General features: G+C 37.0%; 1 protein-coding gene across 1 annotated transcript; it reads left to right on the forward strand.

Annotated features, from left to right (window-relative positions):
- The first annotated feature begins 1,526 nt into the window (after nt 1-1,526).
- On the forward strand, nt 1,527-2,581 carry LOC108973083. Its single transcript, XM_018940105.1, has 2 exons — nt 1,527-1,848; nt 1,914-2,581. Exons 1-2 carry the CDS (start codon nt 1,792-1,794, stop codon nt 2,577-2,579), a joined length of 723 nt encoding a protein of 240 aa, XP_018795650.1. The 5' UTR covers nt 1,527-1,791; the 3' UTR covers nt 2,580-2,581.
- The last annotated feature ends 14,089 nt before the right edge of the window (nt 2,582-16,670 follow it).

Genomic DNA, 16,670 nt, shown 5'->3' on the forward strand with positions numbered 1-16,670 from the left:
CGAGAGAGGACTTTCCTCCTCAATAGTCTACTCAGTCGAAAGTAGAATATGCTGGCAAAATTATTCAGCTGACATTGTTGTTGCTGTTAATGCTGGTTCCAAGATAGAMGAAATTATCTACAACTTCAATGTTATGACTGTCAACAGTGACGTGAGAGCCAAGTCGCGGGTGTGACGACTGTTTGTTTAATGACAGGAGATATTCCGTCTTGCCCTCGTTCATTACCAGACCCATTTGCTTCCCTTCCTTGTAAAGTCTGAAGAGAGCAGAACTAACGGCGCGGATGTTGATATTGATATCATCGGCATGCACCAGCTGCTGTACACTCTTATAAAAGATTATACGTGCTCGATTGAGTTCTGCAGCTTGAATTATTTTCTCCAGCAGCAGGTTAAAGAAGTCGCACAATAGGGAGTCGCCTTGTCTGAAACCTCGCTTGGTATCACAACGCTCAACGTCAGTTTACACATCCGTATTAGTTATGCGAGGATACGAAATTCAAACATCGCGCAATAAACGCAGCTCCTCTTCGTGGTGTCGAAGCAGCTTTGAAATCGACAAAGAGGTGGTGTGTGTCGATTCTTCTTTCACGGGTCTTCTCCAAGATTGGCGCATGGTGAATATTTGGTGGATTGTTGATTTGGCAAGTCTGAAGCCGCACTTTCTTTTAATCTTTTACACAATACGCTAAAATAGAACCTTATACCCGATGTTAAGGTTGGTCATGCTTTCATGCGACCATATTTTACAAAGAAGCTGATGCATGCTCCTTTTCAGTTCTTCGCCGCCGTGTTCAAATAGCTCGGCTGACAAACCATCGGCCCCCACCACTTTGTTGTTCTTCAAACGGGTAATTGCTATTCGAACTTCTTCMTGGTCGGGCAATGGAACTTCTGCTCCATCGTCATCGATTGGGGAATCGGGTTCGCCTTCTCCTGGCGTTGTACGTTCACTGTCATTCAGCAGGCTAGAAAAATGTTCCCTCCATAGTTTAAATATGCTCTTAGTATCAGTCATTAGATCACCTTTGAGTGTTCTACAAGAGTATGCTCCGGTCTTGAAACCTTCTCGCATTTTTTCGTAGAATTTTTGAGCTTTACCTCTGTCAGCCAGCTTATCTAGCTCTTCATACTCACGCATTTCGGTTTCTTTCTGTTTCTGTCTGCAAATGCATCTCGCTTCCCTCTTCAACTCTCGGTATCTATCCCACCCAGGCACGTGTTGTGGTCGATTGTAATGGCATACACGTACCAATTATTGCACCAATTTCATCGAGTTGTACAACTGATTGTTACGTGTATGGGGCAGTTGTACGAGTTGTGCCAACTGGTTGGATGAATATGACAAATTTTTGATATTTTGGCAAGTTGGTTGTGTTTGGGTTGGTCGTGCGATTTCAAACGATTTCGCCATTTTATTTCTGCTGTCAAAGAGAGCGCGTCTACGGAGCAAAGAACAAATAAAAATGAGTGAAAGCGATCGGCAAATGCGTGAATTTATCGAAATATATTAAACTATGCCGGAGTTGTGGAACAGCAAACTGGACTGTTACAAAAACAAAAATGTACGCAGTAGAATCTACCAAAAACTTTTACTAGAATATAAAAAAGTAAAAAGCGATGCGTTGATAGACGACATGAAAAAAACTGTCAAATATTCGTACTTGCTATCGCCGGGAGCTGAAGAAAACTTTGCAAAGTCAGACATCTGGTGCAGAAGCTGATGAATTATACGTTTCACCTCTATGGTATTTCGATGAACTCGATTTTTTGCGAGACTTGGAAGTACTTATGCCTACTGTAACATCCATCAGTTCGGATGAAGATGAAGAAGCGTCCGTTTGCGTAGTAAGTTGAAGAAACATTTAAAAGTTTTATTGATTTTATTTATGAGATTATGTTTTTTTACACAGCAATCGTTGAAGAAATTTAAAAAAGTGGTTACCGAATCAACGGAGTTTCTAAAGAAAGCAACCGAGCATTTGGAGGCATCCAAAAAACAAATGGATGAAGCAGAAACTTACGCAAAGGCAGGGGCTTGCATGTTCAGGCAAATGAAACCAGAGCAGCAACTTTTTGCAAAGCAAGCAGTAGACGAAGTAATGCTGTTGGGCCGATTTGGAAAATTATGTTTCAATTATCTGAACAGTCCTTCAAGCTCACCAAATTTAAGTAGTCCCCATGTATCACGAACCAGCTCGCCTTTTTATGACTCGCAACATTATATTTCGTCACCTTCTGTAAGCCCAACTGAATCAACATCACGCTCGGCACATTTTATTTCTATACCAACTGGAAGTTCTAAAGAATCCATATCACATTCTCAACGTTTCATTTCTGTGCCAACTGGAAGCCCCATACAACCAACATCACATTCACAACGGTTAATTGTTGTGCCAACGAGAAGTCCTATAGAACCAACATCACATTCGCAACGTTTTATTTCTTTGCCAACTGGAAGCCCCATACAATCAACTTCACAAACAATTGAAATAACTCCAGAGTTACACTTTTCAGATGCAAACGACAGTCAATATACAAGTGTTCTTGATTTGTTTAATGACTCGCAATATCAATGAAATAAAACATATTAAGATAGAGTACATATATTTTATTTTATATTTCTAATTTTTGTTTAAATTAATTTTTAGTTAATTATTTATGTATTAGTTTTAAGAGAATGAGTATAAGTTTTATTTAAAGAACACAACTAATTTAACTATTTTATATGTAAATAAAAGGAATTAAAAAGATTTCAGTTTTTTGATAATTTCACAATATTTCAACCTTATTGTTTTGGCCTCATTATATGATAGCTGAATATTTTCACATTCAAATCGATTTGAGTTTGACTGGCGCCGTAAGTAGTTGTGTAAGTAGCAATAGGCAAGAACAACAGTAGTAACTTTTTCAGGACATAAATTTATTGTCGTTTGAAGAAGTCGAAAACGCGATGTCAAAATACCAAAAACGTTTTCAACTTTAACCCGTGCTGAGCTCAGAGTTTTGTTAAACAGTTAAATTTCATTCTCTGTCAAATTGTTGTGACCAAATGGTTTTAAAACATTTTTCCTTAAAGCGAAAGCGGAATCCGACACAAACACGGGGAGTGGATCTTCGTCTGCAAGCACTGCTTGTGGTTCCGGTAAATTTAAACTTCCACTTTCCAACTTTTTAAAAAATTTCGAATTTCCGAAAACGCCTCCATCGGAAATTCGTCCATTTGCACCTACATCTACCATTAAAAAGTTAGAGTTGCTGTCAACAATTGCCAACAAAACAATCCTGAATGTCTTTTTATAATTAAAATAAAGTTTCCAGTAGCCAAAAATCTTAAAGTTATTGCCAAACGATTCTCTGCACTAATTGCTTCTCGCATTATTGTGTCTTTTTTTTCAATAAAAACTTTCACTTTCCAGAAAAGATCATAAAACACTTTATCGCTCATGCGCATGTAATTCTTGTAGTCCTTTGGCTCAGTTTCTCTCAACGTCTTCAAAAGCTTGTTAATAGAAAATTCATTTTTATTTTGCAACCACATTTTAGACCATTTTCTTTTTTCCCGAATGTTTTTTTGCTTCTGTTCTTCTTCWTCCGCTAAAACTTCATTTATTATAAGTAAAGCAACAACTTCCGAACTCATGTTTAAGCAACGAAGTGAATATTCAAAATGAAGTTGGCCTCAAAATTGTGTTAAAAGTTGTGTCGTATGTAGCGACAAGAGCAATTTCTAGCCCAACTCGATCAACCAACTAATTGGTGCGTGTATGCCTTCCAATGCGTTGCGAGGTAGGCAGTCTGTTTTCTCTCCGCTACCACACGGCACTCCTCGTCGTACCAACTGTTCTTCTGCGTGGAAGTTTGAAATGCCGTCCCACAGTTCCCTTTTACCGAGTTCTTGACGAGTGCCTTCAGAGAGATGGAGTGCAAGTCAAGTAGAAAGTAGTTCTGCTTTCTGTTGTGATTGCAGCTTCTCGACGTCGAACCTTCCTTATGTTTGTTGACGTGCGTTTTTGCTGCAGAGTCCGAGTCGATGTTAGGACTTCGGAGCGCACGCACATCTAAAACACGGGAGACGTGTCTTCCGTCTATCACAACAAGATCGATCTGGTCGATCGAACAAGATCGAAACTTGATGAATTTTCTTATACTGGAAACTAGTACTACAAATAAAAATATTTCGGGCTCCGGCGAAGTCGATCAACGTCCATTTACGGATTTTTCGTCGTGGAGGCTAAATTTACCGACCGTAGTACCAAATATACCTTCTTTGCCCACCCTGGCGGTTAAGTGGTTAAGACGCCAAGCAAGATTTTGATATCGTGGGGGGAGCAGCTCTCCTAGGTGCGCTCCAAGCGCTCATAAAATTCATCTTTGGTCAAATCGTCCTTCCCTTCCATTGGGGCGTGGGCGAAAATCTGCGATATGTTGAATTACTTAGCTTTGATTTGGATTGTGGCTAGACTTTCATCCATCCATCCGGAGTGAATGAAAGTACGCGACGAAAGAATATCTCCCCCACCACGAATCTCATTCCAAATTTGCAAAAAACCCTGTGGAGGGGATTTTTCACTTTCTAACTTTAGCTCGCCTTCGAACGGATGTTCTTAGGCTATACAGAGTATACTTGGTCGAAGACCGGAAGTCGTGAGCTGCTTTATACATATGTAAAAGAATCGTTTCTAGCCATTCTCAAGTGAATGGCGATCAGAGAACTTTCCTCACTTTGGTGCACTTTTACACAGGACTCCATCCTCTTAGTTCTTCAAACTAATTTATATAATTTATAATGCAGGTTTCGGGAAATAAGTACGTGATAATAGCGTTGATGATTCTTTGACCTATGAGTTTAAGCAAAGATTTGCCTTGTGGAGTAGCAAGAGAATTATCTACATTTGAATCGAGAACTACATCACGGATGGGTACATTACCCGACCCTCATTTCAAAAAAAAAAAAGGTTTCGAATATGAGACTAAAACTTAAAAATCTGTTATTTGTTTAGAGCAGGAAGTGGCATCTTTACGTGAGAAACCGATTCACAATTCGGACTGCAGCATGAATGTATGTATGTTATGTAATTCCGTAGCCGTTTTAAGTGTCTTTGGCTCCTTTTATTTTCTAAGTGATCTTAAAACTAAATAATATAATATAAAATTTTCTCACCTCTAATAAACCTTAAATGTGAAAAAGAATGCACATTATGATGATTTAAAATAGAGAAGCGAAAGTATGTCAGATAATGTTGTTGTTATTAAATAAAATATAATTAAATAGAGAGAGAACTTAATACTTTTTTGTTAAATGGTATGTTAATATGGTATATATGTAACATTCCAATCGTTAAATTTGTCGAATACCCAAAGAAAAGAAACTGGAACTCTTTACATACTTACACTTAAATTTGTCACTATTTATAGTAAATTTATATAAGTATATATGTATGTAATTATACATTATCCTAAAAATTTAAAATTCATATGTCATTGTCTTATTTACAACTTAACTACTCAAACTTTTTTAAACTGCCGGACATGACTCCGGTCGAACTACTCAAACGACTTGCTTAATTTTTTTTTTCTTTGAATCATAAATCCATATCAGATTAATATCCAATAATTGCATCAAAATATGCTTCCTTCAAAATTAGTAATTTTCCACGACATTGTGCATATTTATTAATTTCTTTTGGTAGTTCATTAATTATTTGGAAACTTATTTTTGTTTCGCTATTAAGAGATTTAAATTTCAACGGAATTTTTATTGGAATTCCTTAAAAGGAGGTAAACCATTTTCGTTAAGAAGTGAAGTAGATGATCCAGTATCTGTTGTTATCCAAGAAATAAAAGCACAGTTAACTTTGCTCTATGTGCTGTTGTTCAGGAAATAAAATCATTGTTAACTTTCCCAATCAAATCAATTTTATTAAGCACTATGTGCTTTTTTTTAAGTCTGGCTTAAGACTAAAACTTAAAAGTATGAGCCCTGAATGTATTATAATACCATATTTTGCAGTAGCATGAAGTATTAATTCATTGGTATCATTTATTGCTTGTTCTAACTCAGTGCATCTATCGATTCCAGTTAAGGTACTATCAAATCTCCCTATCTGCTCATTTGTCGTACCATGGAAAGGAGGGGTTATAAAAATTTCTGCTCCGAAATGATCCCTAAGAAGAGACTTTATTGTTTGTGACTTTAAAGTTTGTTTTACGTCATCAATTGCCCTTGATCCAATTAGAATAACTGTAGCAAATTTTGAAAACTTGTCTATGAAGGTTAAAAAATTATGGTTATCAGTGGAATAAATATCTATATGTAACATTTTCTCAGGACGGGATGTTATCGGAGTCTTTCCTAACTCTGGTTTAGTCGGATCCCGTTCGTACTTGGCTTCTTTACAAATTTTGCAGTTGGCAGTAACTTTCTTTAATTTCTTCCCCATATTTGGAAAATAGCAATCGTTCAATACCTGATTAATATTTTCTCGGATAGAGTGATGTGCTCTACTATCTTCCATTGGCAGTATTTTGTTTTGATTTCCTTACAATATCGTCCTGAATTTTGCCCAAAATAGGCAGGCTGCAATGAATAGCGTTAACTATATCAGGATTACAGCATTCACCAATCAATTCTAGTAGATGTTGAAGATTTTTAAATGTAATTTGATGCAATATCCTTGACTTGGAAACAATTCTTGTTTTCTTGGTTGTGACATTTCCTTCCTCCAGATTTATCTGATTTTGAACTGAATTAACAGGGTTTTCTACTTATGGAATAAGTTCTGTTAGAGATTCTTCACTATGCATAGTAACAGATGAGGATTCCTGCTCTATTGCATTAATGTGCTGCCGTGACAATGTATCGCAAACATCGATTATTTTTATCGGGTTTATAATGAAATTGAGGTGAAAACTCTTCCACAAATGCTCGCCAGCGTATTATTTTCGTGTTTGGATTCTTACCCGAAAAAGCGAAGGTCAAAGGCTGATGTAAAAATATTCAACTGTTTTACACCGTTCAAATAGTTTCGCAGCTTTTGAAGTGCCCACACTATCGCTGAAAGCTCTCTTTCATTGGTAGCATAATTCTCTTCTGCTGTCGATAACGTTCTGGACATCATGGCCGGACTATTGCCCTGAGATAATACCGCCCTAATAGCGTGTGCTGAAGCTTCAGTTATTAAATGAAATAGTTTATTGTGATCAGGATATAGCAGAAGTACGTCCTCAGAAGATAAAATTCTCTTAACTTAACTAACATTTTTTGATTGATTCGTCCTCACATGACTTTTCTCCCCTCAAGTATCTTGTGAGAGGGTTCACTATGGAGGCATAGTCTTTAATAAACTTGCTATGGTCACCAGATAGACCCAAAAATGCTCGCAAATCACGAAGAGTGCTAGGCGTTTTATAAATCAGAATGTCATTGAATTTATCAGGGTATATTTTTATCCCTTCCTTCGAGACAATAAATCCAAGAAATTCTACTTGTTAACTAAGAAATTTTTATTTCTGCATTGAAACTCGCATGTTGGCTTGGTAAAGTTTCTTTGCAACTTTTTCGATGTCCCTGTAATGATCCTCTTCATTGCTTGAGAATATAATTACATCATCGATGTAAAGATGACAGAATTTTCTTATTTCATCTCTGAGAACATCATCAATTGCTCTTTGGAAAATGGTGGGCGCATTTTTCAGCCCGAAAGCAAGTCTAAAAAATTCGTACTTTCCGTTGTTTCCAGATAAGGTAGTGTTTTCCCTCCTTCTCCAACAACTTAATTTGATGGAACCTCGACTTTAAGTCAAGTGTCGTGAATAATGCTGATTTACCCATGTTAGTTAAAATAGCTAAAGTATCTGGAATGATATACTTGTTCAAAACTGTTTTGACGTTCAGTTTCCTAAAATCAAGTACCATCCTCATTTGCTTCCTTCCGTTCTCATTTATTCTTTTTTTTTATTGACAATCCATATAGGACTATTATATGGAGATCGAGAAGAACGAATTATTCCATTGTGTAGTAAATCTTTAATTTCCTGATTTATAAATTCTGAAGCGGCTATCGGGTTCGTTATCGACTGTCCTAATGGTGGCTATCACATTAGTGTAGTGTTAAACGATAAAGTCTCGTCTGGATTTGAGAAGACTTTTGCATGTTTTTCTAATATAAACCAAATCTTTTCTATATTCCCTGGTTCTTTAGGGGAATCGTCTTTCCGAGCACATTGATTGAGCACCTGTCCTTAATTACAGCAGTACCTTGGATGGACCTAACTTTAAATGAGTTTTCTACATTCCTTACCCCTTTTAAATTTTCATTGGAATTAACAAAACATTTTCCCGCTCCGGTATCGATCAACAATTTCATGGGTCGCCCTGGCAGTGTGGCTGTGGCAGGAGCGACCTACGTCTAAAAAATTTATTTCTTCCAAAAATTCACACTATGACTCGTTTTCATTAAAATTTTCAATTGAATCTTGGGTTAAGTGATTAATACTTTGTATTTTCGCAATATTTTGCCAATCGCTCTCGCGAGGTCTTTTCATTGTTCCCTTTCTTGAGAGTGTAGGTTATTATTACAGGCTGTCGGCCTTTAGTTAAAGTTTTGGGATGTCTTCGGGCTTTCTGAGAATCCCGCTCAGCTCTATTCCCTCCTTGCATGTAGTGCGATAGAGTCGAATCAACCTCCATAGGGGTTGCCACATCTCCATGTTTTTTCCATTTGTTTATAATGAGGTGCGTGGTGTGGAACAATTGCCCTTCCATGTTGTCGTCACTATTACTCTCAATGTATTCTCATTCATTTTGATTTCTCTTCTAAACTGACTACTTTTTTAATCCTTTACTATTTATTTTATTTTACATAATTCTTCAGTCATTTTTTTAATGGATAATAGCCACTTGATCACTGAGTACTTACTTGATAATATTATAAATGATGCTGGCAATTGTCCTTGGCATAGTTTCGCTAATCCTCCAGTAGTCCTGTAGTTCTCAGTATTCCTTGTTTTGGTTCTATCCGTGTTGGGCGCCAATTAGTCTTCAGCCCTATGTGCTGTTGTCCAGGAAATAATATCACAGTTAACTTTTCCAATCAAACAATTTTTATTAAGCACTATGTACTTTTGTTCAGGTCTGGCTTAAGACTAAAACTTAAAAATGTGAGCCCTGCCCGATTGCCTAAATTTCGGCATTTTTGCTGCTACTACACCTGATACTGTTATTGTTGTTTAGCTGCACCTGGTACCTGAAATTTTCATCAACTTTTCCAATTAACTGTTTATACTAACGCTAACTTCCACAAATTAATGCTTGCACATGTGCATACATATATGAATTTGTATATTTTATTGATTTCTATTTCAATAGTCATTTTTTTTATTTATTTAACCTATGTATTGTATTTTTCACACAATTTGGAAAATATTTTCAGGAACAAATCATTCCGTTCTCTTATCTTCTACCAGTGTATAATAACATGTACTATATTATTTTTAGTAAAATTTATTATTTCTTTTTTACTATTTATTTATTATTATTATTTATATTTCAATTTTATTTTTATAAAAACAGTCTATGCATCCCATTCTATTTTTTTAAGAAAGAGTGCAAATATTCAATATCTGTATGATTAGTATACAAGATGATGTTGTTGTTGGTAAATAAAATATAATTAAATAGAGAGAATAGAGAGTCGTTATATTGTTGTTACATTAGCAAAGCTAAAGAAAAAGAAACTTAATTGTTGTTGTTGTTAAATATACATATACTATATGTAACTCGAGTGACAGGAAAAATAAAAACTTCACGTTCATATAGCATAACAATGTTGAGGAAATATTATTAAAGAGCTAACATTAAGACCAGTGCAGATCAACTTCTTGTTTGAAAAGTATAATTATAGTTAAGAAGGTAAACATTGTAAGAGCTGACCAATTATACTTTCAGTTTGAAGACGATGAATTTAATGCCATAAAAGATTGTGTGGCTAAGTACTTGCAACATCTTTGGAATCAGAGCACATTTTTAGCTAGTGTGGAAGGCCAATTACGCACAATAACAGAAATAAGCGAAGATATAGCAATAATAAGAAATATCAATAACAATTATATAAAGAGACTAGCTGACTCCGCAGCCATTGTCCTGCGCGAAATTATATGTTTTGAAATGAAACGAAAGTTGAATTTATCAATTCATTTTTTTGGATTCTGTTCCGGTGTACAGAAAAGATGGTTTTCCAACTGGCCGTGTGAAAAACATAGCATTTCCCAACTTATGCCACACACTATCCCTGTGTCCTGTTGTCATCTCAAATGTTAATTTCACTGGAAACGGAATACATTTGAACTGGAATGGCAAATCGTTAGAACTCAAATAAATTCGTAGAGTCAAGCATTCTGTACTCTTGTATTCGATAGGTGCGTCATAATCAGTAGTTTTCCAATGACATATCTAACTTTGAGACGCAAATAATATGGTGCCATACCAAGAATCTCCAAAGAATTTAGACATTCCACTGAATAATTCATGGCGACGTCTTCATTGTCAAGATGATCGATCGATTTGTATGAGCACAAACCTCCCGGAATTTGTCTTTGAATCTTCCAGTTTAAGTCACCAACATCGGTATTTTTGGCAGCTATCGTAGTTACGTTAATTTGGCCAATGTCCGAACATTGTCATGAGTTTACCTTGCGTGAATTGATAAACGGCAGATGAAGTTGATATCAAATTTCCATTTCCAATTCTTAGCGAATACGATGTAAAATGTCTTCGGCAAAGTAATTTTTGTTCGTACCCCATAATTGGATTTGATGGCATATATGTTTAATGATCATCGCGAAAAGTGCGCGAACTTCATTTACTTTCGAAATAGCTATCGAATCGTCCATTGTTTGATTCCAGTAATTATCCGTTCCAGCAATTGTAATTGCTGTTTTGCTTCTCCAAAACTTGCACTTACCGTACAATTCACAATACGCAATGATTCATATGAAGTTGAACCGCGTACATTCTTCAATAACAACCGAAGGTAAAAGCAATCGTCCTTTTTTGGATGGATTGTGTAAATTCGTCCTAATGGATTAGTCGGTAACACCGCGTTGTCCATCTACTGGTTGGCCTTGCTTCCAGCGTAACTATTTCTTGAACTTTGCATTCCATTTATAATATCAAAGTATTTCTGAATTGAGCAATGTTCTCGCAAACGGCTCACTGACGAAAGTTGAGAAAAAGCTCGCCAATGTTAATTTTGTTGCTGGCGGTGTTTCCACTGACTGTACTTTATACTCTGTGTTGAAATACAACCTTTAGCCATTCTCCAAATTAACTGCGAGACGTAAAATAGTCGGAAAACGTTCATGAATTGCGAAACAAATATTCTAAAAAGCACTTTACTGCTCTAATGTCTAAAGTTTTATAAATTTGGTTATCTACGGTTGGGAGGCTCACCATATAAACCATAATTTTGCCATTAGTTGCAATTTTTTTCGGGAAGATCCAGTACTTCATCTAGATTTACATATGGAAGATCGTCATTGTCTATTACTTTTTTTGCTGTCTATTTCTAGACTTTTTTTATTTTGTATAGCTTTAATTATATTATTTGCAATATTTCTAATTTCTCTAGTTTTGTCTATTATAAGTCTGGACCTCCTGCAATCCATTTCCATGCTGCATGGTTTTCCTAACTTAGTTCCTAATCTCCTACTCTTCTTAAAAAATATAATTTGTACAGGTAGAGATGCTTTTATTTCCTTCTTATTTTTATTATGGTATTCGATATCGATTCGATATTTGTGAGCTAAGTTTTCTAAGTTTCTTTGTCTAGTTTTTTCTATGTCCTCGGGGCCAAATGTAACATTTTTATGAAAAGATAGGTCTACCGGTTTTTTAAGTGTTGTGGAATGAACGGAATGATTATACTCAGATGCTGCTCTTTCTAAAAGTTCTTCAAAATTCTTGTGTCCACCGTTTTCTTTTATGCAGCGCATTATTTCGATTAATGTTTCCACTTGACCGTATGGAGGAGTAGTGTAAACTTTTATTCCTAACTAGTCTTTCATCATAAATTTGAAAGAGGCTGAGTTTAAAGATGGTCCATAGCCAATAACTATTAGTTTTGGTACTCCGAAAAAAAAAAATAAATCTCTTAAGGGTCTTCTGACGTCTTCTATTGCTCTACTATTTAAGCTTTTTGTTACTGCGAATTTTGTAAATTTATCTAAACTTGTCATAACTATTTTATCTTCTGTTAAAAATATATCGGTATGGACTGTGTGTCCTGTTATACCCTGAGCAGGGTAAATTAAGTTTGCCACGAAGTTTGTAATACTCAGAAGGAAGCGTCGGAGACCCTATAAAGTATATATTTAAATGATCACTAGGTTAAGCTGAATCGATTTAGCCATGTCCGTCTGTTTGTATATATACGAACTAGTCCGTCAGTTTTTAAGATATCGTTTTGAAATTTTGCTTTAAGAAGCTACTCATTTGTTGGAGCTGCCAATATCGGATCACTAAAGCATATAACTGCCATACAAACTCAACGATCGGAATCAAGTTCTTGTATGGAAATTAATAGTATCAGGCTAATTTTTACCTGGATTATCGTAATTGATATGGTGTGAATTGTCACCATATATTCCGTTCGGGTCTAATTCTACAGCATTAGTATAAAAAATTCCGTTATATTTTGCTTAGAGGGTGAGTCAGTTGTGCGGAAATTGGACGTTGCGGTGGTCGATTGTCCTGGTGTATTGGGCCTATTCTGGTAATTAATTTGTCTTGATTGTATTGATTGGTCTACTTCCATCAGGGTCGGTGCCTTAGTTGGTAAGTCCGGTCTGTTATTAAAGGAGGTATTTCCTCCAGTAATATGGAGGTTGTTCGCGTAATTATTGAACCTCGGCATGAATCCTTTATTATTTTGCCTATAATTTGTGGGGTGTTGAGAATACCGATTTGGTTGACGACCGAATGCATGTTGGTCTAAATTTCATCTGGGGGAGTGGGAATATGTTAGCTCGGGGTAAAAAGCTCTATTATTATTAAAATTATTCTTTCGGGGATATGGTGGTTGGATATTGGCTTTGTGCGTATTATTCGCATGATTAATTCTATACGTCCTGTTGTCAAGTTTTTGGCATAAATGTAATACTTGAGGCACGGTTTTCGGTTCTCTCTGATGAATGTGTCAAGGGCTTTCTCCCTATATGAAGTCATAGTCCGTATGGATTCGTCGTTTAACTCGAGGCATTAAATTTTGTTTAATATCAGTGAAAGGTGTTGGTAAACTTTTTGGTAGAAGGTCGGAATGCCATCGTGGCGTTGGACCAGAAGGGTCACCTGCTATTCGATGATACCTATGTCCCTTATATCCGAATAATACTTCATAAAGCATTTTCAGATTTGACTCCAATCAAGTGGAGTATTGGACGATTCTAATGCGATGTCGTCATCGAGAATTATTTTATGCCTGATCGCATGGAGTATCGGGAAGTACTTATTGATATTTTTGACTCCCTCATAAGCTTTAAAAATTCTGTCTACGCTTTTCTTCCAGGAGTTAAAGTTTCTTGGTCGTCCCGAAAATTCTCTAAGGCATTTAACCGTGCGCGGAATCTTGTCTAATTCGTTTATTTTGTTTGCGTTTAGTGAACTCTGTGGTCGGATTCGGTAAAGTCAGTTATAGTCTGCAGATTCATTCGTTCGAGTACTTGTCGAACTATTGTCGTTATTGAAGTCAGGTTAAGGGTGGGACGGTTTAAAGGATGGGTGGAAGGGTTTGAAGGATGGGTGGCTTGGCCATAATCTAACCTCATTTCGTTTAGTTCAAATAGTTCTTCAGCCATGTCTGGCATTATATTAAGCTTTTTATTCTTATGTCAATAGCACTCGATCTCATTCCTTTCATTTTTATGTCAATTAATTAAATCTCATTATCTTTGTAACAACACTTTCTTCAATTATATATGGATTTTCTTTGTAAAAGCTTATAGTAATTTAAGACTTTTTTCTTCTCTTTTTTATCACATAATTAAATTTCTTGTCTCTTAGTTTAAGATCTTTTTTTGATTCTCCCTTTTTGTGTCGGATAATTAAATTTCGTCTTTGTAATAACAATATTCTCTATAATAATATTAAAATATCTTATAAAAGCTTACAGTAGGAGTCTTTCATCTTTCCATAGGATTCCTTATACGTTCCGGGGTTGTCCTTTTCTGTGCCGGTACTGGGGTCCCTCGACGTCGCCAAATCCCACTGTTACGATGTAAACGCTCGTCAGCACAGTATTTTTTTTTTCTTTTTCACATGCGTAGCCTTACTTTTGTATTTTTCTTTTAGTTTATTTTTACAATTTAGTACCGTTGTCCACTCGCGTAGCGCCCACGCTCCGATGGAAAAGAAGGACGAATTGACCAAAGATGCCTTCTATGAGCGCTTGGAGCGCACCTACGAGAGCTGCTCCGCCACGATGTCTAAATCTTGCTTGGCGACTTAACCACTTAACCCCCAGAGTGGGCAAAGAAGATATCTTTGGTACTACGGTCCGCAGATTCAGCCTCCACGACGAAGCATCCCCAAATGGGGATCCCGAAATAAGGTTATCTGTAGTACTAGATTCCAGCATAAAAAGATTCATCAAGCTACTTGGCTGTCTCCGGATCGAAAAACCACGTCTAAGTATCCGTGCGGTCCCCGATCCTAACATCGACTTGGATCACTATCTTGTTGTAGCCAAGATTCGCACCAACCTCTGTGCAGCACAAAATGTACGCCAACAAACACAAGGAAGGTTCGACGTCGAGAATCTGCAATCGCAACAAACAGCGGAACGATTTTCTACTCGGCTTGCACTCCTGCTCTCTGAGAGCACTCGTCCACAACTCGGTATAATAGAACTGTGGGACGACATTTCAAACTCCTTACGTACAGCTGCAACCGAAACCATTGCTTTCCGGAAAGTGCAAAAGAACAGCTGGTACGACGAGGAGTGCCGTGTCGCAGCGGAGAGAAAAGAGGCTGTAGATAATTGTAGATAATTTCGTCTATTTTGGAACCAGCGTAAACACCACCAACAATGTCAGCCTGGAAATCCAACACAGGATTACTCTTGCCAACAGGTGCTACTTTGGACTGAGTAGGCAATTGAGAAGCAAAGTCCTCTCTCGACGAACAAAAACCAAACTCTATAAGTCACTAAGAAAATCGGCTTGCGGCCACACTTCTTGACGTTGATTACGCCGAGTCCTATCACTTACATTCATTCGCCTACGCCAAAGGACACGTTCGGATAGGTCTCCACACAAATATTTTTTCAGCAAGTTCCTTCACTCTTGTCGGTGATTTCGCCGAGTACTATCACTTACATTCATTTCCCTGCGCCATACGACACGTTCRGACTGGTCTCCACATAAATATTTTTTCATCGAGTTCCTTCACTCTTGTCGTTGATTTCGCCGAGTGCTATCACTTATCTTTTCTTTACTGAACACAGAACTCAAAATTTTTGTATCTAAATTTAAATTTAGACAGAAATATCCTGTGTTTGGCATATATCCGTACAATCTCTCTGAGTCCCAGTTACCTGCTTATCAGGATGTTCTTTTGTGTTATCAGTTTGAAAGATTTCGTAAAGGGCGACTCCGAGGCGACAACTATGAACCCAGGAGTAAAGAGGTTACAGAAATAGTTGCAAAAAAGGTTGAAAATACTTTCAAAAAGTCATCTATTCCGATAGTTTCACACACCAGAGTTGTACAAATGCGCATCACATACCATAAGAAATTTTATTTTTTTATTTTTCTTCTTGCACTTGTCCAAAGGAAAGGAAAGTTCCTATCAATGAACAACCATTTCTCTTAGACCAGAGAACCAGAAGAATTGGTCCCATTGGAAGTGTTGATCTACCTGAAACAAAAAATATGACAAAGAAAAATGAAAGTAAAGAAAAGCTTTCAAAACACGTACACGAGCTTTTCATGAGCACGTGACCATTCCGATCAGCCAGACTCTCATACAGACGACAACAATGTAAGTGCGTCGCACATGGATTCCTTCAAAAACGATGCTGACGATGAATGTTCTCTTCCATCCTCTAAAACCAAACAAAACACACTAGTATTAGAACACACTGCTTTAGCTGCCCAAAGATATGGAGTAAGTGATAGAGCAGCGGAATTGATTGTTTCATCTGCTTTTCTGGATGCCAAAAAAGCAGGTTTAATAACAGAGGATCAGGCTAGCTTTGTCACTGACAAATTCAAGATTAGTCGGGCAAAAAAGTGTTGGAGTTAAGCTCCAAAACACCGAAAGTATTGACTCTGTATATGGGCTGTATTTTCACGGCCGCAAAGACAATACACTTACACAAGTCAGCGAAGGTGGAAAGTACTATCGCGATACTGTCAAAGATTAACATATTTCTCTTATAGCCGAACCTGGTTGTCATTACTTTGGCCACGTCACCTCTCCTTCCGGGTCAGCTGAGGATGAGACGCAAGCTATATGGCAACATTTACAAGACAATTCAGTTGATGTGGAACATCTATAAGTTGTCGGTGCTGATGGCACCAACACGAACGCAGGTTGGAAAGGTGGAATCATTCGGAAACTAAAAGAAAGAACAGGTAGGCCATAACAGTAGGTTGTTCCAATTCAATTCCAA

The sequence above is a fragment of the Bactrocera latifrons genome, unplaced genomic scaffold (genome assembly GCF_001853355.1).
Source record: "Bactrocera latifrons isolate USDA-ARS-PBARC rearing strain unplaced genomic scaffold, ASM185335v1 scaffold_454, whole genome shotgun sequence".
NCBI lineage: Eukaryota > Metazoa > Arthropoda > Insecta > Diptera > Tephritidae > Bactrocera > Bactrocera latifrons.